This window comes from Haliotis rufescens, unplaced genomic scaffold (genome assembly GCF_023055435.1).
Source record: "Haliotis rufescens isolate VD_foot unplaced genomic scaffold, xgHalRufe1.0.p SCAF_13, whole genome shotgun sequence".
NCBI lineage: Eukaryota > Metazoa > Mollusca > Gastropoda > Lepetellida > Haliotidae > Haliotis > Haliotis rufescens.
Window position 1 is genome coordinate 9,940,566 of NW_025963813.1, and position 23,007 is coordinate 9,963,572.

The 23,007-nt window shown below is 40.9% G+C and overlaps 2 protein-coding genes across 3 annotated transcripts in view; both read right to left on the reverse strand.

The window, feature by feature from the left end:
* The window catches only part of LOC124126828 (myogenesis-regulating glycosidase-like), a 19,203-nt gene extending 11,073 nt beyond the window's left edge, over window positions 1-8,130 (reverse strand). Inside the window, exon 1 of one of the 2 annotated variants that reach the window (XM_048394159.1) lies at window positions 7,964-8,130. The gene's annotated coding sequence lies outside the window, so the exon portion shown is untranslated. Of the gene's footprint in view, window positions 1-91; window positions 406-7,963 lie in introns of those variants that run through there. The other variant, XM_046490354.2, reaches the window with a different exon arrangement.
* Window positions 8,131-14,634: 6,504 nt separating this feature from the next.
* LOC124126826 (molluscan insulin-related peptide 1-like) lies at window positions 14,635-22,833 on the reverse strand. The gene is made up of 3 exons (XM_046490352.2): window positions 22,751-22,833; window positions 16,150-16,353; window positions 14,635-15,311 (listed from the first exon to the last, which is right to left on the reverse strand). The coding sequence occupies exons 2-3, from the start codon at window positions 16,349-16,351 to the stop codon at window positions 15,157-15,159; spliced, it is 357 nt and encodes a 118-aa protein (XP_046346308.1). The 5' UTR covers window positions 16,352-16,353; window positions 22,751-22,833; the 3' UTR covers window positions 14,635-15,156.
* Between the last annotated feature and the right edge of the window lie 174 nt (window positions 22,834-23,007).

Sequence of the window (23,007 nt, forward strand, 5' to 3'; positions counted from 1 at the left end):
ATAACATGTATGTACCGGTGTGTTTATCGACATTCAGTAGGGGCTATAGCGGTTACGACATAACTCGTTGTATGTATAATAGAGTACTTACCAAAGTAGTATCTCGCTGTCGCCTCACTGTATAGACTGTCTCCCGTTCCGCCCGCTCGGGTTATTACATGGACGTGTATTTGCAAACACTTCAATAAGTTGATGTTGAGCGTTTGTTAAAGAATTGACCCGAATGTTGAGGCGATATCCCTGACAGGCGAATCTATGCTGTTGTTATTTCACGCTTTCACTGAAGATTGTCGTAGGTATCACTGGGTAGCGTTATCTGCGTTAAAGGAGCACGGATGCATTACACTATCGGGATACATAATAGGTACCACCGCGGCATACAAGTCGATAACGTGAGAGGATTTTTTCTGAGTTAATCCACAGATAAATATCACGTATTTGCATAAGGCCAGTTAAAAATATTGTTCATTTCTCGTCACATTTTTAAAAACTGAATAGACAGGGAGATAGAGTTAAATTTAAAGAGATGATTTCTGAAGGTCACAAATCTTTAAAATTGATTCGAATGTGCCACCTGGTCTCACGCATAAAGGTGAGAACCGCTAAGTGACCCTGCGAGACTGGGTGTGTGCAAAAGTTTGAATTTGGTGCAAAAACGAAATTGGATTTTGAAAAAGATTGTTAGAGTCAGGGCAAGCTTAGGTGAGAGATGGTAAAGCGAAACAATACCTTGTTTTTTTAACAATCCAAAAAAAGTGTAATATTTGTCTTTGTCTCTCAATAGTTTGCCCTAAATTTCAGATCACCCCATTCAACTGGCTCCCAAGATTCGTCGTGTGCAGTCACTTACTGCGTGATGACCGAGTTATTCACATGCTGGGCAGGACAGTGTTATCAGATATCAGAATCAAGGTTGAACAGAGTAGCGCGTAATATGTAGATCCCAGGAAACACACACACACACACTAACACTAACACTAACACTAACACTAACACTGACACTAACGCTACACGTAGGAGGAAATTTCTTAGGATAACGTTATTATTATGTTGTCTTCCTGTCTCGAGAAGACATACCATGGAGTGCAGGCTCGGTGAAAATAAGTCAGTGGGTTAGTACTTAACGTCGCAGCGGCATTAGTTCACCTATATATATATATATATATAGCGACTGGTGAAAATAAACTAAACAGCATTAGTTCACCTCAGTACTTAACGTCGCAGCGGCATTAGTTCATATATATATATATATATATAGATATAGATATAGATATATATAGCGACTGGTGAAAACAACATATCAACATATGTCACCCAAGGGACTGGTGGACAACGAATTAACTTCCGGCACACCTAATTATTTTGCAGTTATGTCATGTCTTGGTCCGAATCAGTGAGAATACCAGGCATTTATCCACTTCGTTCCATTTAACATTCCGCTGTGCAGAGTTGTGTCCCCTGGACACGACAGAAACCTATGATTGTGGGTTCGAATCCCGGTTCACCCCGATTATGTTTCTAGGTTTGTCAGCACCATACCCGTGCTCGTGGGTTTAACCGAAGTGGTCATTATTCCCCCCCATTTCCTTTTCATTCAGAAAATATCGTAAAAATCCGGAAAAAGGCGTCTTACATAATTAATTCGAGATACAAAATTGCTGTTTGAATGTTGCAAATGTAATGCCAACAGTTCGGCAATTCCGAGGGGGAACATGAGGAATGCGACTTTCATTTTAGGGGGTAATTGAAAATAAGAGAATGGGTCTCAGCCAGTCAGAATCCGACATTCACGTGTTAGTTAAGATGAGACAATATTGCCCTATGAGTTAAAATGCTTTGCTCGTAGGACACTGTGTGATGTCACCCACGGCCTGCACATGTTGACTGTCAGTCAGACGCACAAGACTATCGTCACACTCCTTTGGGGGGTAATCCGAATGAGTGAGTAATGTTTCACGCCGTCTTAGAAATATTCCAGCAACCCGAGCCGTCTGCGTAACCACTCTACCTGGAGATATCGCTTTGGTGAGATCAAGCGATGTCTACATTGTAGATATCGCTGCAATGAAATTGCCTCACAATGCTTTGCAGACCATTGTGACGTCATTGGCGTCACTCAAATGGCATCACTAATGGCTCTGCTACTGAAGCTGTTGGCAGTACTTTTTACACTTAAGACACTTCTTCATATTGTCTACAAACTGAAAAAGTTAGAAGAATGATGTTGGACATAAACTGAAAAAGTTAGAAGAATGATGTTGGATGATAAATATAAACTCACCCTCGTGTCTTTTGATATCAAATATATCGACACTCGTTGATAAAAGTGGAAAAGATCCTCGGCAAGCCTCGGAGTTTTTCCACTTTTATCAACTCGTGATGATATATTATATATCAAAAGGGACTCCGGGGAGATTCTCTATATAGAGTCCACCTTTTTGACAATAAAGGATGCTGGATAAAACAATTATGATGATGTCACACTGTTGTACTTGCAGTGAATTTACTTTTTAAATTTTTAAACAAGTAAAACTGACGCAACTATAGGTCATTGTGGAAACTTATTGAGAAATTATATACAGAACCGCAAATGAAACGTCACCCCAAGTGACACTGCATGAAAAGTTGTCATTTAAAGATCTGGGTAATTTCAACCTTGATGATACTTTTTGCCAAGTTTCATCTTTTTAATATGTCTCAAAGTATGTTTACAGTGTTTGGACAAATAAGGTTTCTCATATATCTATCCATGGTGACCTTTCTTTTGCGGTTCAGTAATGTTATGTATCAACCATAACATGGCTAGGATCGTTGATTCTACTTCATCAAATATCCCTGTTTATTTAAAGTCTGCTGTGGCAAAATGTAGATATGGTAATTTAGGGTTAGATGTAGAAACTGGTAGGTACACAAGTATTGAATATGCACAGAGACTTTGTCCATTTTGTAAAAATAATATTCATTGAAGATGAATTTCATGTTATGGTTACTTGTAGTAGGGGAAATGTAATGTATTAAGAGAAATGTATCAAAGCAACCATCTACCACATGTAAATGATCATTATGAATCTACCTATCATCTTGTAAATCTATTGGCATCTGAAAAGAATGAAGTATTGTAGCCTGTATCTTTATAAAGTACACCAGAGAAACAACAAACAAGGCACTAGAAGCAAATGAAACATTATGAAAAAAAGTATTAGATAACAACAGCTGGGCAAGTATCATAGCCATCAGGGTGTCCTCCCATCATGACTACTGGGGCTAAAGCTGGCCAACCCAACCCCTTTTGTACTTTTACATCTGGTCTTTTTATATTTTAACATCTCGTGACTTTTTAAAAAAAATTCCGGATCCCTCCAAGCGATCCGTGGCGGTTTGACAGTGATTTGGCTCGTTGATAAATATAATAATTTAATACCCTAATACTCACACCTGCAACCAATTGGCCATTGGTGATGAATTATTACCTTTATGTAGATGTATTTAACGACACGTTGTGGACCATGGTAGGATTTCTGTATTTGAAGACCATCAGATCAACCCATACGTACTTTTACCCCTTGAGAACAAAATGGCGATTTCACTGTGTGCTGGGTTGTAATACAGTATATTTGTTTATCAATAGTTCGGCTCAGGCACAAACCCTTTTCCAGTATGTGTGTCCCCATTCACTAGCTGTAAGAGCTGTGTTAGCTATCAGTATTTGAACTTGGAACATAGTGTGATACCGCAGTCAGCACTTTTCAGGATTTTGTTGAGTAATATTCAAGCTGTATCACGGCGTCATGTGAGTAGTCGAGCCAGATTATTTCCAATATCCTGTTATAATTAGTGGTATATGTTAGAAAACACCTGAAAAGATACCCCGACTCCCCACCAAACTTACTATTATACATTTTCACAAAAACAAACACCCATTCGTAACCTCAACATGAGATCCGTGAAGATCCCGGGGTAGAATAGGTCTTCAGCAACCCATGCTTGCCGTAAAAAGCGACTATGCTTGTCGTTAGAGGCGACTAACGGGATCGGGTGGTCAGACTCGCTGACTTGGTTGATGTATGTCATCGTACCACAATTGCGTAGATCGATGCTCATGATGTCAATCACTCAATTGACTGGTCCATTATTTACAGATCGCGGATATAAAGCGGGGATATTGCTGAGTACGTTGTTAAACAACAAACAAAGAAACAATATAACAATGAAACAATATACCCACGAAACAATATAACTATGAAAAAATATAGCCACGAAACAATATAACCACGAAACAATATAACTACGAAACAATATAACTATGGAACAATATAACCATGAAACAATATAACAATGAAACAATATAACCATGAAACAGTATAACTATGAAACAATATAACCACGAAACAATATAACTATGAAACAATATAACCACGAAACAATATAACCACAAAACAATATAACTATGAAACAATATAACTATGAAACAATATAACCATGAAATAAAATATCCACGAAACAATATATTTATGAAACAATATGACCTTGAAGCAAAATGTCCATGATGCAAAATAACCATGAAACAATATAACCATGAAACAATATAACCTTGAAACAATGTAACCACGAAACAATATAACCACAAAATAATATACCCATGAAACAATATAACCATGAAAGTTAACAATATAACCATGAAACAAACTGACCATAAAGCAAAATGTCCATGATGCAAAATAACCATGAAACAATATGAAACCATAAAACAGTATAACCATGACACACTAATATAGTTAGACGTAGATCGAGTATAGATAAAAAATAGTCAGGTAGGTTGGACGTAGATCGAATAAAGATAAGATGCAGACAGGTAGGTTGGACGTAGATCGAATGCAGATCAGGTATAAACAGGGAGGTTGGACGTAGTTTGAATGTAGATAAGATGCAGACAGGTAGGTTGGACGTAGATCGAATGTAGATCATGTGTAGACAGGTAGGTTGGACGTAGATCGAATGTAGATCCGGTATAGACAGGTAGGTTGGACGTAGATCGAATGCAGATCAGGTATAAACAGGGAGGTTGGACGTAGTTTGAATGTAGATAAGATGCAGACAGGAAGGTTGGACGTAGTTTGAATGTAGATAAGATGCAGACAGGTAGGTTGGACGTAGATCGAATGTAGATCAGGTATAGACAGGTAGGTTGGACGTAGACCGAATGTAGATCAGGTATAGACAGGTAGGTTGGACGTAGATCAGGTATGGACGGGTAGGTTGGACGTAGATCGAATGTAGATCAGGTATAGACAGGTAGGTTGGATGTAGATCGAATGTGGATCAGGTATAGACGGGTAGTTTGGACGTAGATCAGGTATAGACGGGTAGGTTGGACGTAGATCGAATGTAGATCAGGTAGGTTGGACGTAGATCGAATGTAGATCAGGTATAGACAGGTAGGTTGGATGTAGATCGAATGTAGATCAGGTATAGAGAGGTAGGTTGGACGTAGATCGAATGTAGATCAGGTATAGACAGGTAGGTTGGATGTAGATCGAATGTAGATCAGGTATAGACAGGTAGGTTGGACGTAGATCGAATGCAGATCAGGTATAAACAGGGAGGTTGGACGTAGATCGAATGCAGATCAGGTATAAACAGGGAGGTTGGACGTAGTTTGAATGTAGATAAGATGCAGACAGGAAGGTTGGACGTAGATCGAATGTAGATCAGGTATAGACAGGTAGGTTGGACGTAGATCGAATGTAGATCCGGTATAGACAGGTAGGTTGGATGTAGATCGATTGCAGATCAGGTATAAACAGGGAGGTTGGACGTAGTTTGAATGTAGATAAGATGCAGACAGGAAGGTTGGACGTAGTTTGAATGTAGATAAGATGCAGACAGGTAGGTTGGACGTAGATCGAATGTAGATCAGGTATAGACAGGTAGGTTGGACGTAGATCGAATGCAGATCAGGTATAAACAGGGAGGTTGGACGTAGATCGAATGCAGATCAGGTATAAACAGGGAGGTTGGACGTAGTTTGAATGTAGATAAGATGCAGACAGGAAGGTTGGACGTAGATCGAATGAAGATAAGATGCAGACGGGGAGGTTGGACGTAGATCGAATGTAGATCAGGTATAGACAGGTAGGTTGGACGTAGATCGAATGTAGATCAGATGCAGACAGGAAGGTCGGACGTAGATCGAATGCAGATCAGGTATAGACAGGTAGGTCGGACGTAGATCGAGTATAGATCAAATGTAGACAGGAATGTCGGACGTGGATTGCATGTATACTGAAAAACAAAAGTTCCTGTGACATTGAATAAGATTTAAAGCAAAGTTATGTTTTTTACCAAATCTGAAACAATATCGGTTCGCAACAGATAAAAGACTCCTGTAAGTGTTCAAATGGTTTAATTTGCCATACTGACTTCAGGTCAGAAAATGCGTGATTTCATTAAAAAAAACACATGAACATGCCAAAATGTCAATTTACAAATCAATAGCGTGTGTGTCCACCTCTGGTTGCGATGCAAGCAACACATCTTCGTCTTATTGAATGGAGGGGCGGTCGGGTAGCGTAGTGGTTAAAGCGTTAGTTCGTCACGCCGAAGACCCGGGTTCGATTCCCGACATGGGCACAATGTGTGAAGCCCATTGCTGGTGTCCCCCGCCGTGATATTGCTGGAATATTTCTAAAAGCGGCGTAAAACCATACTCACTCACGCATGGAACGGACCAAGCGTCCTGTGGGATATCTGTCCATATCTGCTGGAGCATGTTTCGAAGTTCCTGGAGAGTCTGTGGAACACGTGGTTGACGTCGAAGGCGCCGATCCATCTCATCCCACATGTGTTCGATTGGTGAGAGATCAGGGGAGCGAGCCGGCCAGGGGATGACATTCACGTTGTTTTGTTGAAGAGATTCCTGAACAAGTCGAGCAATATGAGGCCGGGCGTTGTTATGTTGAAAGGTAATGCCTGGGCCATGACGACGCAAAAACGGTAGAAGAACAGGGCCGATGATCTCGTCGCGGTAGCGCTGTCCATTGAGATTTCCCTCTACCACTATCAAACGGGTCCTCTGTCTTGCTGTAATCCCACCCCACACCATAACGCTGCCGACCCCGAACCGATCCTCTTCCATGACACAATGATTGACGTAACGTTCACCTCGACGTCGGTAAACTCGAATCCGTCCATCGCTGTGGCTGAGGTGAAAACGAGACTCGTCAGTGAATAGAACAGACGCTGTCTGCACCACTGTAGTTTCCTGTCAATAAGGGACGTCTGGCGGGTCTTCTGGCGATAATCCCTGCACATCTGAGGCAACGACGTACGGGTTGTGAAGATATTCGTTGAAAAATACACTAAAATATTGGTCTCACAGGAACTTTTGTTGTTGAGTATATTTTGCTGAGAACGTGGCGCTGATGGACGAATTTTTGAAAACTTAAGCTGTGGTCCCTTCTCTTTATGACCCATCTTGAGGTTATGGCCAAATGAATTTTCACATGTTTACACTTGGTTGAAAAATATATTTATCGTGTGTGGTATGGCAACGTGCACTTTAATGACAAATGACATGCATAAAATGCTACGTTATGAATATTTAGCTTATGCTATCCACGGAGGAACCTGACGCAAAACTAAATTTGTAGTTGAACAAAACTTAACACTACTGTACTCAGTGTATTGTCTGTGTTTGTTCCAGGTGCCCAACGGTAATAAACGCCCACTCATTCACTCACTCACTCACTCACTCAATCATCCACCCACTCACTCACTCACTCACTCACTCACTGGCTCTTAAGAATCAATACACACAAGGAACAGGTGTAGCTTTACCTACAAACAGTCAAAATTGGCGAGGGAGTCCGAGGAGCGTTTAACGGACTCGCTTGTGGGAAGTCCTGGAAAGCTTTCAACACGTCTCCTATAATATAAATTCATAAATAAGGAATTGTGGACTTACCAGAACAGACAAAGACCAACGATTCTGATCAACCGGCTTAAAGATCTCAGCTCGATACGATTGCCTCATGCATCGAGTTTGGGCTGTCGTAGAGCGGCGTGGGCTTTCCACACTCCAACCATCGTGCAGTGGCGAGCCTCTCTGTCTGTGTCTGTCTGTGTCTGTCTGTCTGTGTCTGTCTGTGTGTGTGTGTGTGTGTGTGTGTGTGTGTGTGTGTGTGTGTGTGTAATTTAATTTCGGAGAGAGATTCATGTTAACACAACATATTTACAAGAACATTATGAAAAGAAATTGACAATACTAAATATTTACATTGTAGGAGATATACTGTCCACAGATAGCTTACTGATCGCAGGTTCCAGGAGTTCTTGTCTCGTGATAGAGAAAATATGAATTCAGCCCAGCTGTCAAGGCTCATATCCTCTACAAAAGGGGTTGTACCACCACGTAATGTCACAAGTTTTACTTCGTCATCTGCACAGTCATCTCCGGTTTAAAGTGTCAAATAGATACTCATAGAGCTTAAGCTGTACAACGTAGCAGTTGGTACTTTATTATGTCAACGCACTTGTCATCACGCATTAAATACTGTCCAGATGTTACAGGTAGTGTTCCAAGCGTCACACGTGCATACATGTATTATACAAATATTATAATTTGTAGCAGGATCACGAGGATTTTATGCGTCCCGCGTCAGGTTTTATACCACAAGCTACGCATAAAAAACTTGTGCTTTGTCACACGTCCAGAGACTCGGGGGAAAAAAGCGTTCGGCTTTTTGCTTTGAGTGGGGATTTAGGGATATCTTCTGTCTCTCAGAAATACACGTGCAGACTGTACTGCTCGTGGCGGGGTTTTAGAGTTTTATTCCCCCGCTGAGAAATGTATTACTACCCAAGGCGGGGACACAGAATCTTATCAAGATCACCTGGACCAATCAGATCTTATAATTCTGTACATTGAGGTTTGACAAATAATTATAATTGTCGCTTACTGATGCGAAATGTTCACATCTTTTACACATAAATACGTGATAAAAAAATTAAAAAATGACTACATGTCATAAATCTAGATTTGTAAACCAATAAGGCAAATGAAATAAAATGGTGTAAGTTTATCGTTAAATCGTTTCAGACATGTGACTCGGATCAATCAAAGCGCCAGTAAAATCCCAACTCTTTCACGTCCTCTTAACATTGCATCGTACGTGTTTTTGTCTAAAAATCTAAAAATTCTGATGTCTTCTCCCTAATGCAGGAAACGAATTTTAAATAAATCTAATGCGAAGATAATATAACCAATGTAAACACGAAAGACGTTCAGTACAATCTGGTTATAATGCCACCTTTTATGCATTGGAAAATATTACATAAAACTAGGTAGGTGTAAAATGGACCAAATTGACATAATAAAGAAAAGTTATAAGAACCGAAACACTATAACTTCAAACTACATGTATTTATTCAAACATGATTTATCCAAGTTACATATATTGTGAATATTAATTTGGCTTGAAAGAACATTTGGATTGAGGTTTGCCTTGTGCCAGCTGAGAACTGTTTGAAAATTATTTCAAGCTTGTTCTGCAGATTGAGATACCAGCATTCAGCTGGGGTTGTAGTTGCCAGTTAGGAGATGTAAACACGTGACAGGAGCTCAGGGATAAGATTACTTGCAGTACAGGGCGAACTGTGGATTTGTTGGGGGGTATACATAGTTATACCAAGATTCCGTCCATCCGTCCGTCCGTCCGAAAGCTTTGTCCGCGCGATTTCTCTTAAACTATTCAGGGGATTCATCTCAAACTTAGTACATATAATCTGTGTCATATGGAGGGGTGCAGTCAAAAGTAAAAAAATTGTTTTTATTAATTTTCCATTTTTTTATGAATTTTTCAAACCCTAACGTCTGTCCGAAAACTTTGTCCGCGCGATTTCTCTTAAACTATTCAGGGGATTCATCTCAAACTTAGAAAATATAATCTGTGTCATATGGAGGGGTGCAGTCAAAAGAAATAAATTGTTTTTATTAATTTTCCATTTTTTAATGAATTTTTCAAACCCTAACCAGGGTTTCCCCTGATGCAGAATTCTATGACTCTCTATTAAGGAAAAATACGTCCAGAAATAAATGACTGCGCATGACTGACGCAATTTCAAAATATCTATGTTGTTGTTTACCAGCTTTGGAATGAAAATATTACAACTACTCACCTGAACTTAATTTATAAACATTTTCCGAAGACAATATATGCAAACGTCTTAAAATTTTCTCACTAAAAGTTAACCATGACATATGTTTATCAAGATGTGTAGACTCGTAAAAAATGAAACAAAAGAAAATATTATCACTGTTGCGGTGAATAATGTGATTTGGCGCGGTCACGGTATGTGGTTAAGCGGAACCTATGGAACGGGGTAAACGGAAGTTGTAAGTATCGGAGGGACACATGTTTTTGCCGAAATTTAGGTAAACATTATTGAATGAAATTTTAAATAAAATTGATAAAATAGATGACAAACATAAGGTCAGATATACAGAGAACACATTTTTATTACCAGATAGTGTAACAACAGGATTAACTTGCGTAATTCAATTCGGATTTGTTATGCTATTTCCGATGACAGATCATGACAGCCTGAAATGAGACTGAAGAAAAGTCTGTGCGTATTATACACAAGAGATATTTTTTTCAGGATTTAATTGCACATAATTAGGGGTGCGTATTATACACGAGTGTGTATTATACACGAATAAATATGGTATATACGAAATGTTAAGCTTTGGTTGTGTGTGTTGTTGTTAACCAAACTGTATTCAACCAGAAAATATTACGAGTATTCACAATTCTTCAGTTCAACTTCACTGTTGATATATAATACAAGATAACTAGTTAAAGATGTAAATGAGTTAGTGGTATTAAATTATAATCTGACATGAAATGTATTTTAATATCCATCCATGACTAAAAATTAAATTATGTCTCACAGTTGAGACTGATGTTATTTATTCATCCTGTATTAGTGTCACTGTAAATTGTTTCATGAGCTGTGAGTAATTAAAGATTGTGAAAAAATAAAACCAACAAACTTTGTTTTTCATTCATTTATCCTTTATTTCTCTGTAGTACAATCAGCTGAGAACATTAATTAGCACTTGTTAACTTAAACTAAAGACATATAATATTTAAAAGATACTTAACTTTAAGTGTAACATTAACAATGAACACTTTAAATTTCATTAATCATACAATAAAACATTTGACTCTAAAAAAATTGGAGTCTAGGGGGAACCCTGCCTAACCCTATCCTAGCTATTTAATTTGTGACTACTGACACACTAGGTGGGTCGGGGGTATTAGTGAGCCACGCTCACTTTTGCACTTGTTTACTCAAGTCTTTTGTTTTGTTTTAAATCACTCCTTCATACCAACAGGTGAACAAATTCCATGGGCCCAATGATTTTCTCCACCATGTTGGCGGCCATATAGAATTTCAAAATGGCCGCCATTTTTATCGAATAGTCGTTATATCCAAATGATATGCGGAGTATGAACTGCTTTGGGGCCTTGTCTAACAGTATCAGCACATGTCGGTCAGTTCGATTGTTTTTGTTTCTTTTGACGTAAACACGTTAAAGACAGTTATTAATTACGCATTCCAAACGCTGTTTAATCCCCAAAACCCATTAATTGGTATTTTAAGTGTCAAGTGGTGGTGTTTTTCTTACTTATGCCCTGACTGGTAGTCACTTGTCCCCCGTACAAATCCGGGTTAGAACTTGTCTGCAGCTACCCAGGCTTGTCATAAGAGATGACTAACGGGATCGGGTGGTCAGGCGTAGGGTATCCATGTTGAGCTGCAGCATAGTATTTCTTGTTTGTTTTGTTTGTTGTTTAACGCCGCACTCAGCAATATTTCAGCTGTATGACGGCGGTCTGTAAAAAATCGAGTCTGGACCAGACAATCCAGTAATTGATATCAAGAACATGGATCCGCCCAATTGGGATACGATGCCATGTGTCTACCAAGTCAGCGAGCCTGACCACCCGATCCCATTAGTCGCCTCTTACGGCAATCATGGGTTGCTGAAGACATATTCTACCCCGGATCTTCACGGGTCCATAGTATTTCAGTAGGCTAACACTACAAAAGTAACATAAGAACGAACTTGTACAGCGCGAGCATGCACATCGCTATCTTAGTGCAATAATCTTGAACGCGAGGTTAAACCCCTTTTCTACTCACGTCATATTTATGATATTTTCTTGTTGAGAACTTTGAAATCGTATTATATAGAAAACTGTAAGAGACATTCTCGCGATCTCGCATTCTCGCACTTTGGGCATATTTAGCTCGTTTCCAAAGGTCGAGATCGCGAGAATGTCCCTTACAGTTTTACATAGTATAATGTCAATGCACGCTGACGTCGCTAAAGCCAGAACGGGTGGTAGAAACGAAGTATTTTATTGTGGGTTCGAATCCCGGTTCGCTCCGATTATGTTTCTAGGTTTGTCAGAACTGGTGCTGGTGGGTTTCACCGAAGTGGTAAACGTCTGAGACCTGCTTCACTTCGGGCTTTCCTCCCTCATTAAGCTGATGCGCCGTGATATAACTGGAATACTGTTCAAGGCAGTGTTAAACCCATCTCACTCACTCGCTGATACCACATAGGTACCGGGGATGGTTCTTCATTACCCCTGTTTTAAAAACTTTCACTCTTAATTGTTTCTGCTGTCCGAAAGCAACCTCTACATCCAATACTAGTGTCAGAACTGAAACAATCACACAATCAAAGTTGCAGATCTCGTGGGCATCGTACTGTTGTAGAAGGAATAGGGCGGCGTTTGTGTCATCGGGCGTTGCATGTTTCCCTCCCACTTTTGAGTCTTTTGAATTTGAGTCTTCCGGTCCCCATTGAAGTAAAGATTTCATTTTTTAAAATGAAAAATTAAGATAAACCTTGGGTTGAGAATGAGATTTTCTTTGTTTATGACGTGCAAGTTTTTAAAGAATTCAAAGGAACGGTTCCTGTAATGATGTAGAGAGCTTAATAGCTTCCGGAAGTATCCTCATTCTTCACGTATCATTTGGGGCCCCGTCGTCGAAGGCGCCGTGATTCGCGGTGCAGAGTTGCCTCCCTTGGCTACGCCAGGAGGTTATGATTGTGGGTTCGAATCCCGGTTCGCCCTGATTTTGTTTCTAGGTTTGTCAGCACCATACCCGTGCTCGTGGGTTTCACCGAAGTGGTAAACGTCTGAGACCTGCATAACTTCGGGCTTTCCTCCCACATTAAGATGATACGCCGTGATATAACTGGAATAATGTTAAACGCGGCGTTAAACCCAACTCACTCACGTATCATTTCGACTAAATAAAGCGCAGAAAGTTCTTCTTTGTTTCCAGGACGGGATGACATTTATATAACATGTCGTGCGGTACGGTAATTTAGTGCCGATGTGATATTAGAAGCACAACAACAGAAAAAGGATTCTGGGACTCGGAATGTGTTCGTAAAAACCGATAATTCGAAATGTCAGATTACAGTGAGAATTGGTTTTGTTGACAGTGGTTCACAGTGATACTTCAAAACTATTAATGTCACGTGTCTGGACGTTACTAGGTTTGAAGCGAATAAGCGCGTACCGGATTTATGTCACACTATTTAAACTGAAGGATTGAAATACTGCCGGTGTGATCAATCTCACCCACCAATGTTGGGGAGAAAGTCCAGATTAGTACTTGGAGGGTCCGGCATTGGTGTAATTCAACCGTACGCCTCGCCATGACACACACGCACGCACGGACATACACACCTGAAGCACACACAGGCACACACGCACGTACACACACAAACACACGCGCGCCCTTGCAGACACGCACGCACACACACACATACGCACGCACAGACACGTACACACACGCACGCAGACACGTATGCACACACGCCCAGACGCACAGACACGCACGCGCACACAGTCACACGCACGCATACACACACAGACACACTTACAGACACAATCAATCAATCCTCTGCAAAGTGAGGCAGACCGCAGTCGTGCTGTATCATTTTGATAAACTCATGAGCACAAGCTCCTCACAGCGATTGACCGTTCGCGGAGCTCACTACATACACTCTACCGTGGAGAGCTAGGAATGGGCCGGTGATTAATCCCGTTAAGGATAAGGGAAGCAGCTCTGCGCAACGAGATGCGATGCCTTGTCCAGGTTCCTGGACACCAAATCAGTTTTCGTATGCAGCCTTCAGTGCAGATTGAATCATCTGGCAGCTGTAATTGGATGATTTTGTGTAAGATCTTTATGATTTCGATATGTACATCCACCCAGTAATTTAAATTGACCATGTTTCTCTAGATTTAGTGCTGGCCTTTTCACCAGCACCAGCATGACTGAATGTGACCACAGATATTTTCAAGCAAGTGACATTTTGTGCTCAACTGGGGGTGGTGTGTTAAGATTCCTGTACTCGGAAAAGGAGCTTGCTCAGCTGGTCCTTTTTTATTGCTACTCGAAGTCCAAACTGTGAACACCCGTTTAATGCTTAGTTCTCTAAACAATTTTACATTACCATAGAAGTCCATGGGAAAACTTTTGGTTTTGTGTAATCGCCAGGAGCCCCCAAGTAAAAACGAAAAACTGCTGACGCAGAGGTTGTGTTTCATGTTTTTTATTATTCTTTTAATAACCAAGTATTGTGTCATCACATTATGTAAAAAGTTGTGCAAGGCCTCATGTTGTTCGAAGGCACTGGTCAAGCTTCAGACATAGTCAGACACTGCCACTTTGATGCAATGGATTCATGACGTCATTGATAGCGGAAGTGACGATAAGGGTTAAGTAATTATAGCAGATATACCACAGTGTTTCCATGGTGACAAGGTTTTCATCGGGAATATGAACTTACCAGTATAAGAATGACCCCTACAAAAATTCACTATATATATTGTGCGAACAGGTTATCGGAAACGATATATGAACTTAACGTCCAATAGATTCAACGAGAGCAAACTTGTGATGTTTTGACATCCTTGAATCTGGAGCACTCCAAGAAATGCTGTGGTACGTGAACATATATTCCAAAATATCAGACTATCGCCACTACATTCTGTAAGCGCTAACATTGTAACTGTCTATCCATCTCGTACTGTTTGCTGTCATAGTGTCTGTGCCAATCTAGTCGTGACAATATTCTCGCAGTTCGCCGATTGAACATCTGTGGTAGCAGCACTCGCAGACAAAGCCTTGTTCACTCGTCCGCTTGCCGAGGTAAGAAAGAGCTTCTCTCTTCGGGGCGGCGAACTTAACCGGTTCCAGGGATGGATCATCGTCTGAATAAATGGATAGCACGCGTGGATATACAGGAAAACAATGCGTACACAACAAGTTGGCTGGAGAAGGGAATGCATGAGTGAGTGAAATGGTTTGAAGCCAACCATACTAAACTCCCTGGCGTAAAACTGTATACACCCATGTTTGATGGTGGTAAGTAAATGGTGATTCGATGGCTTTGTATTTCATCCGAATATCACAGTTGTGTTTGGGACTTTAAGTCTGCTGTATTTAGGCGTCTGTTTTCAGGCTAATAACGTTTTGATAACGTCTGTAATGTGTTGGTCAAATCCAAGTTTAAGTGTATGCTTTCCTTTGCATGGCACTGTACAACAAATATAACTTTTAACGAGTCAAACTATTACTGTAAACAATAGTGACTTAAATTTTGAATAAAATTAATAAAATAGATTACAAACATATGAATGATGTACAATGAAAACATCCCGTGAAGATCCGGGGGAGAATAGATCTTCAGCAACCCATGCTTGTCGTAAGAGGAGACTAACGGGATCGGGTTGTTAGGCTCGCTGATTTGGTTGATGCATGGCATCGTATCCCAAATGCGTAAATCGATGCTCATGATGTCAATCACAGGATTGTCTGGTCCTGGCTTGATTATTTACAGACCGCCGTCATAGTCGCCTCTTACAGCAAGCATGTGTTACTCAAGACCTTTTCTACCCCGGATCTTCACGGATGAAAGTATGAGAGGATAGGGTAACCATAGCTGATTCTAATAATGATGATGATGATGTTGGAGATTTAACGACGCTTCTGGAGGTGCCGATTTCGCACTAGGATGACTCTGAACTCAACACTGGCAATACCACCTACCCATGAAGCGTACATTCCTCTTCCCGAACGAGCCCCGACAGACCATGTCCACCATCATGGATGCCCGCCGGCCACATAAACCGCCCACAGAAGGCTTCCGGTCATCAAGGTAGCAGGTGTGTTCATAGTAAGCATTGACTGGGCATACCCCACACACAAGACAGAGGACCAGCGCTAAGGACACGGCGATAGCGATGTCCATAGCTGAAACGAGATTAAATATAAATAGTCAGTGGGTGAGTTGGCTTTAACGCCGCTTTGAAAATTATAAAGTGAGTGAGTGAGTTTTTACGGCGCCAGTGATATCACGGCGGGGAACACCAGAAATGGGTTTCACACATTGTACCCATGTCGGCAATCGAACCCGGATCGTAGGCGTGACGAGCGAACGATTTAACCACTAGGCTACCCGACCGCCCGAATATTATTTAGAATTGACTTACATTCAATTTGGATTATGAACCTTCATGGAGTGAGGGTCAAACTGTATCAATGTCGGAGCTTGCACATAAAAAAATATAAAAACTGACTTTCACTTTATCACAATTGTTTACCTCAAAGGATGTAGGTCTAGATCTATACATGGTTTTATTTAGTACTTGTGACTTTATGTTTACACTGACAGCAAAACAACAACAAGCTGTATCTAGGAATAAAAAAGTTTCTCAAAAAGAGAGGTGACATGAGCGTGCAAATGCACAACTTACTCTTCAGAAACATCTTACACAAAACGTGTGTTCAAATAGTATCACCGTTAGATGAGAAAGGTCTGTTAAGAACGACCTCAGTTTGTCAGTCACAATGACAGCGCGTCGTCATACATCAAGTACAAGACGTCAAAATGGCCGACACGATATACGTGACGGGAGACATTTCCGTAGATTTAATGAACCTGTGGCGGTAACCTACACTTATGAACATCATGTGACCGACCTCTCGTCCAATGGGGAAAAAGCCGTACATCGTGCAAACTTCAAATCAAAAAAATATTTTCTGTTACATCTCGGCGTGTACGCTTAAAATCGAGTCTAGACCAGACAATTCAGCAGTCGTAACAAGGTGGGTTCAAGTCGTCAAAACACCAGTTTGACAGTTCTTACTTGTGAGCAGTCAAATATATGATAGGGACTGGTCATTTATATTATAGGGGAGGTGGGGACGGTAAGATTAGGGGGAGGAGGGGGTCATGAAATATTTACAGGTTAGGGGCTAAAATTTAACCACTAAGCGCTGGGGATGGGGGTCATGAGAAATGACACATTTCGTTGTTTTGAAATATATTTTTGAACATTATTAATGGGATGGTCAAATAGTATATAGGATGTAGGTGTGGGTGTGGGTGTGGATGTGGGTGTAGAGGTATGAAAAAATATTACTTAAAATGGGGGTGGGGTGGGCAAAATATGATTCAATCCTAAGACCAATTGACTAGTTCCTTTTCTGAATTACACAGATTCTAAATCTCAATTCTCCTCATTGCATTTTTTGTGACAGCTATACTGGAAATTGCTACAAGAAAAAGGTGCAAAGCCACCCTTTAATGTGAGTGTGAAGTCCGTGGTAAAGGCTCAGATTTTTACAACTTTGGTAAAACCCACGAATGGCTATGGCAATCACGGTTCATGGATTATGATCAGGGCACATTCGATTCGACGAACATCGGATCCTGGTACTACAATTGGAAGCATCGCTTCATGTAAATTTCGGCGCTTTCTTAACTTAAAATGGATTATAAGCAGGGCACATTCGATTCGACGAACACCTGATCCTGGTACACTACTAATGGAAGCATCTCTTCATGTACATTTCGGCGCTTTCTTAACTTAAAATGGATTATAAGCAGGGCATATTTGATCCGACGAACACCTGACCTGGTACACTACTAATGGAAGCATCTCTTCACTGTATATTTCGGCGCTTTCATAGCCCCAAAAATACAAGTCAGAGCATTGCTATATTTCTATCACGTGTTGGAAGATTGAGGGTAGAGGCAGAAGGTGGACGGCCTTAATTGCCATTTAGTTTGAAAATCAACGCTGATCCAAATAGCTTCATGAACATGATCAGTATTAAGCATTCTTAATTTAAGGTTTTCAGTTGATTCATTTTGTTTTAAATTGCAAATTCTGTTTTTTATGAACTTATTTTAATAATGACTTCAATTCGATGTATGCGTCTAGTTGTAACTGAGTGACTTGAGGACAATAATACCTATGAATAGGTATTTAGGATTGATATAGTTGCTTCTTAAAATTGGGGACAGTGGCGTAGCCTTGTTGTTAAAGTGTTGGCTCGTCACACCGAAGGTCGGATTCGATTCTCCAGATTGGTACAACGTTGGAAGCCTATTCCAGGTATCCCCCGCCGTGATATTGCTGGAATATTTGTAAAAGGCGGTGTTAAACGATATTCACTCAAAACTTGGTGAGTGGTTATATCATGGCATGTTGGCTTGATTTGGGAGGAAAGCCCAAAGTGAGGAAGGTCTTTAGACGATAACCACTTTGGTGAAGCTACAAGCACGGGTATTAGTGCTAGCAAACAAGGAAACATAATCTGGCGAATCTGAAATTCGAGCCTGCGATCATAGGTTTCTGGCACGCTTAAGGGGCGCAACTCTGCATAGCGAATCCCGGCTCCTTAGACGACTGGTCCAGCCCGTCAGGTCTTTCTTTAAAGGAATCGGCAATTTCAGTGAACATATTATCAATAGCTGTATAACTAAATGCGCATCAAGTTTAGAAACCCAGTTTTACAAGAATTGGAAACGCCTGCCATCAACGTACAGCCAGCCAGCCTAGGTTTTCACAATGGCGTTCATTACCTCGTGAAACACTAGTCCTCTCATGGCTGAGAGTAAATAACTCACACGGAACCAGACGTGTCCTGAAGCATTACTAGCCTGCAAACCTAGATTTTGAGTGCTTAGAACACAAAAGATCATAAAACACGACCAGTGTGCAATGTTAATACATCAGCCCTGGTCTTGTACGGTTTCCAGCTCGTCAAGAACCCCATAACAACGTGGTAGCTGATTAATTGTCTAGAACGCTTTCGCGAAGGTCGCACAATGACACATATGAATCGTGATCTTTCTCGTTATACATAACTGCCTCACCGCCTTACATAAATTAGAAAGTATGTTGGCGACTATGACGTGATTTAAATTTTGATTTCCAAACCCGATTACTCCGTCCTTTTGTCCTGGGCTGTTTGTAACCTGGAGGTTAAAACGTTCACCGGTTTTGCTCGTTTGTTTGTTTGTTTGTTGTCAGCAATATCCAGTGATTGACATCATGAGCATCAATCGAAGCAATTGGAATACGATGACATGCATCAACCTAGTCATCGAGCCTGACCACCCGATCCCGCAAGTCGCCTCTTACTGCAAGCATGGGTTGCTGAAGACCTATGGTAACCCGGATCGTAACGGGAAGTGTTCTCCAGTACCGCCGGAAACCGTGATTCGGTTGAGCAATGTGGGATCCGTGGGGATTCCGGGACAGAATACGGTCACAATATTCCATTCCATCCTAATCCGAGCGAAGCAGATTCGAACTCACGCTTTGGATTCTTGTAGTTTGGGGACAACTTTGTATGATTGAGTGGACTGAGCTTAACGTCGCTTGTCCACTATTCTAGTTATATCACATCGTGGCAGCTAAATGTTGTGGACAAGAAAATGGTTCCAGGACGTTATTACTTTGGTGAAACACACGAGCTTAGCACAGGTATGATACTGACGAACCAAGAACATTATCAAAACAATTCTGGAATTTGTACGTGCGGACAGCGAATACGGGTCCCCTAAGGGACTAAACTCTGCACAATAAATTTGCGCGTATTATTAAACGACTAGACCACCCGTGCCTGTGTCTGTGGAAAGGGCACTGGAGATGACAAGACTTCAAGGGCTTTACCTTCTATAATATGATGGCACACAGTTTCAGCACTTGTCCAGGCATTGAGGCTACAATTGGCACTGTATTAAGCGAGCTTTGATGAGCTAAATACATATATTGTGTTTATCTCTAATACATGATATTTAGCATCCCAAAACACACAAGCGTTATGATCTCTCTATGGTATAATTTGTTTTGATTGAATTCTGTCGTCACAAGCAGTTCCTAAACATTGCAAGTTTTCCTGGAATGTGCGATTAGTATATTGCGTGAGTGAGTGAGTGAGTATGGTTTTACGCCGCTTTTAGCAATATTCCAGCAATATCACGGCGGGGGACACCAGAAATGGGCTTCACACATTGTACCCATGTCGGGAATCGAACCCGGGTCTTCGGCGTGACGAGCGAACGCTTTAACCACTAGGCTACCCGACCGCGACCGCGTGAAAAGGTCGGTAGGTAAAAAGACAATTGCCTGCACATAGTGTCAATAATCACCTCCAGCGGTAATCAATCGGACCACCGGCTGGAGTTATTGCCCTTTATCAAAGGGAAGCTACTCCAGTCTAAGAAGGCCCTTAGCTGGTCACTCGTCCCGAAGGTTTTTGTATTGTTATTTCGTAACGAAATTTAGTTAGATATCCCACACACCGGCACAGTGATACAAAGCAAAATATGAATGGAGTTAACGGGACACCTGCACTTATTTGCTCTTATTTGCCATATTTGTTTGGGGTTTGATGAAATTACAACGGGATGAGTAATAGTTGGAAAGATGTAACGAAACTTTAAAAATAAACTTTATCCTTGTCTCACATGCTTATAATGATATGCGAACACACGAAATATATAAATGATTATGAAAATATACTTAAAATATTCCTCACCGTGAATTATTACACTAAACATGTTTATGTTATTCGGCAACAATCATAAGAGCAGCCGTTAGGAGGCGGAGGACAGGGTTTAACGCCGCACTCAGCAATATTCCAGCTATATGACGGCGGTCTGTAAATAATCGAGTCTGGACCAGAAAATCCAGTGATTAATATCATGAGCATCGATCCACGCAATTGGGATTGATGACATGCATCAACCAAGTCAGCGAGCCTGACCACCCGATCCCGTTAGTCGCCTTTTACGACAAGCATAGTCACCTTTTACGGCAAGCATGGGTTGCTGAAGATCTATTCTACCCCGGAATCTTCACCCCATTTCGTAGCCCACATTAATTCCAAGTGGGGCCCATGGGCAAATGCTGGCAAAGATTTGAGGTGGTGATGCTACGAAAGGGTTGCAAAAAGGGTAAATAAACAAAAACATTTTCCCAGACACAATCCATCTTGGTCAAATATAACCTAGGTAACCTCGCTCCGCGTTGAACACACTGCGTGTTTGTCTTCATTCTGCCCCAGGGGCGGTCGGGTAGCCTGGTGGTTAAAGCCCTCGCTCGTCACGCCGAAGACCCGGGTTCGATTCCCGACATGGATACAATGTGTGAAGCCCATTTCTGGTGTCCCCCGCCGTGATATTGCTGGAATATTGCTAAAAGCGGCGTAAAACCATACTCACTCACTCATTCTGCCCCAACGATATAAACGCAAACTCCTTGGTGTTTGTACATAAAATGAGTGAAACAGCATGAGTTGAGTCCAATGTCATGAATGGATTGTCAATCTTATTTATGGAAATGACTAGAATTTTTTGTGGAGACAAGATATGTTTTTAATTACAACTAAATTTTATCTCTCTTTTTTTAAAAAAGAAAACGCCTCTTGCAACAATGTTCTTTTTGCGGCAGATAATCCCCTATTTCATGCATTTCCTGGGACAAGTTCGTTCTTTCGATGAAATCACCCCCCAGACCCTCCCTCTCCCCGTCCCCCTCATAACCCCCTCATACTCATCACAGCGCTCGGTGAAATGCAAAGTGTAGGACGTCACAGTCGGTTTGAGAAAAGCGCCTGCAGTCACCTCAACTTGAAATACATTCTATTTGTGAATTTATGTCGTGTTTTCTGCACACTATGTTTTGCCACACATAACTTGAAACTTTGTTACCTATAAATCTACATATAATTATATAAATTTACCAACCGACAATGGCTTGAGAAAGAAGTCTATGAACATTTGCCTCCGCGGTGATGTGTCCGTCAAATAGGCTGTTTTAATTAGAGGTGGTTATTGGGGTTTGATATCTCTGATTGACAAAATCAAAATCGAGTAATTTCCTCATTCATTATAGACTGTAATTTACACAAGATTAAATGCATGTTATCCCAGATGGGGTGTACATTATCCCAGACGCAAAAAGATAAGTTGCCCGAAGTTGCTTAAAAAATAAATACTATGCTTCAGGCAGTTAGAAAAATAAATAATTGTCAGCCACAAAAAATATATATTGTTGCGAGATGTTTTTTTTTAAACTAAATAACTTGGACGCATAGGTCTGTTTTTTGCATGTGTAAATGAAACAGACCAAGCAGCATCAACAATCGAATCCTTGGCGGACTTGATGCGCGACGACCGTTAACACAAACTCGTTTTAATTTAGTCTAAACATTTTAACCTTTAACTGATCCAAAACACTCATAAACATTAAGAATAACCAACATAAAATTAAATAAAATTGAGCTTGTTTCGAGGCCTGTGCGTTACTTTTACCCAGTTATATAAGCGAACGTCAAACAATTGGCTTACCTGACAGTGCTGAGAGCTTCCTAATTAACAGTCAGTCACCTTGCAGTGGCGGCTTCTGTGTAAAGGCGATGGCTTTATACACTCCTTACACCAAGCTTGTTGCCAGAAGAAGCCATATGTGGGCTTTTCAATATCCGCCCTGGTTTGCTTGAAAGTGTAAGGAAGCTAACCAGGGTCTTGAAATTGGTTCTATTCCGTGAAATATTGGTATGTTTTAGCGCGTGAGACAGGAAAGGTATATTTATAATCCTGGCACG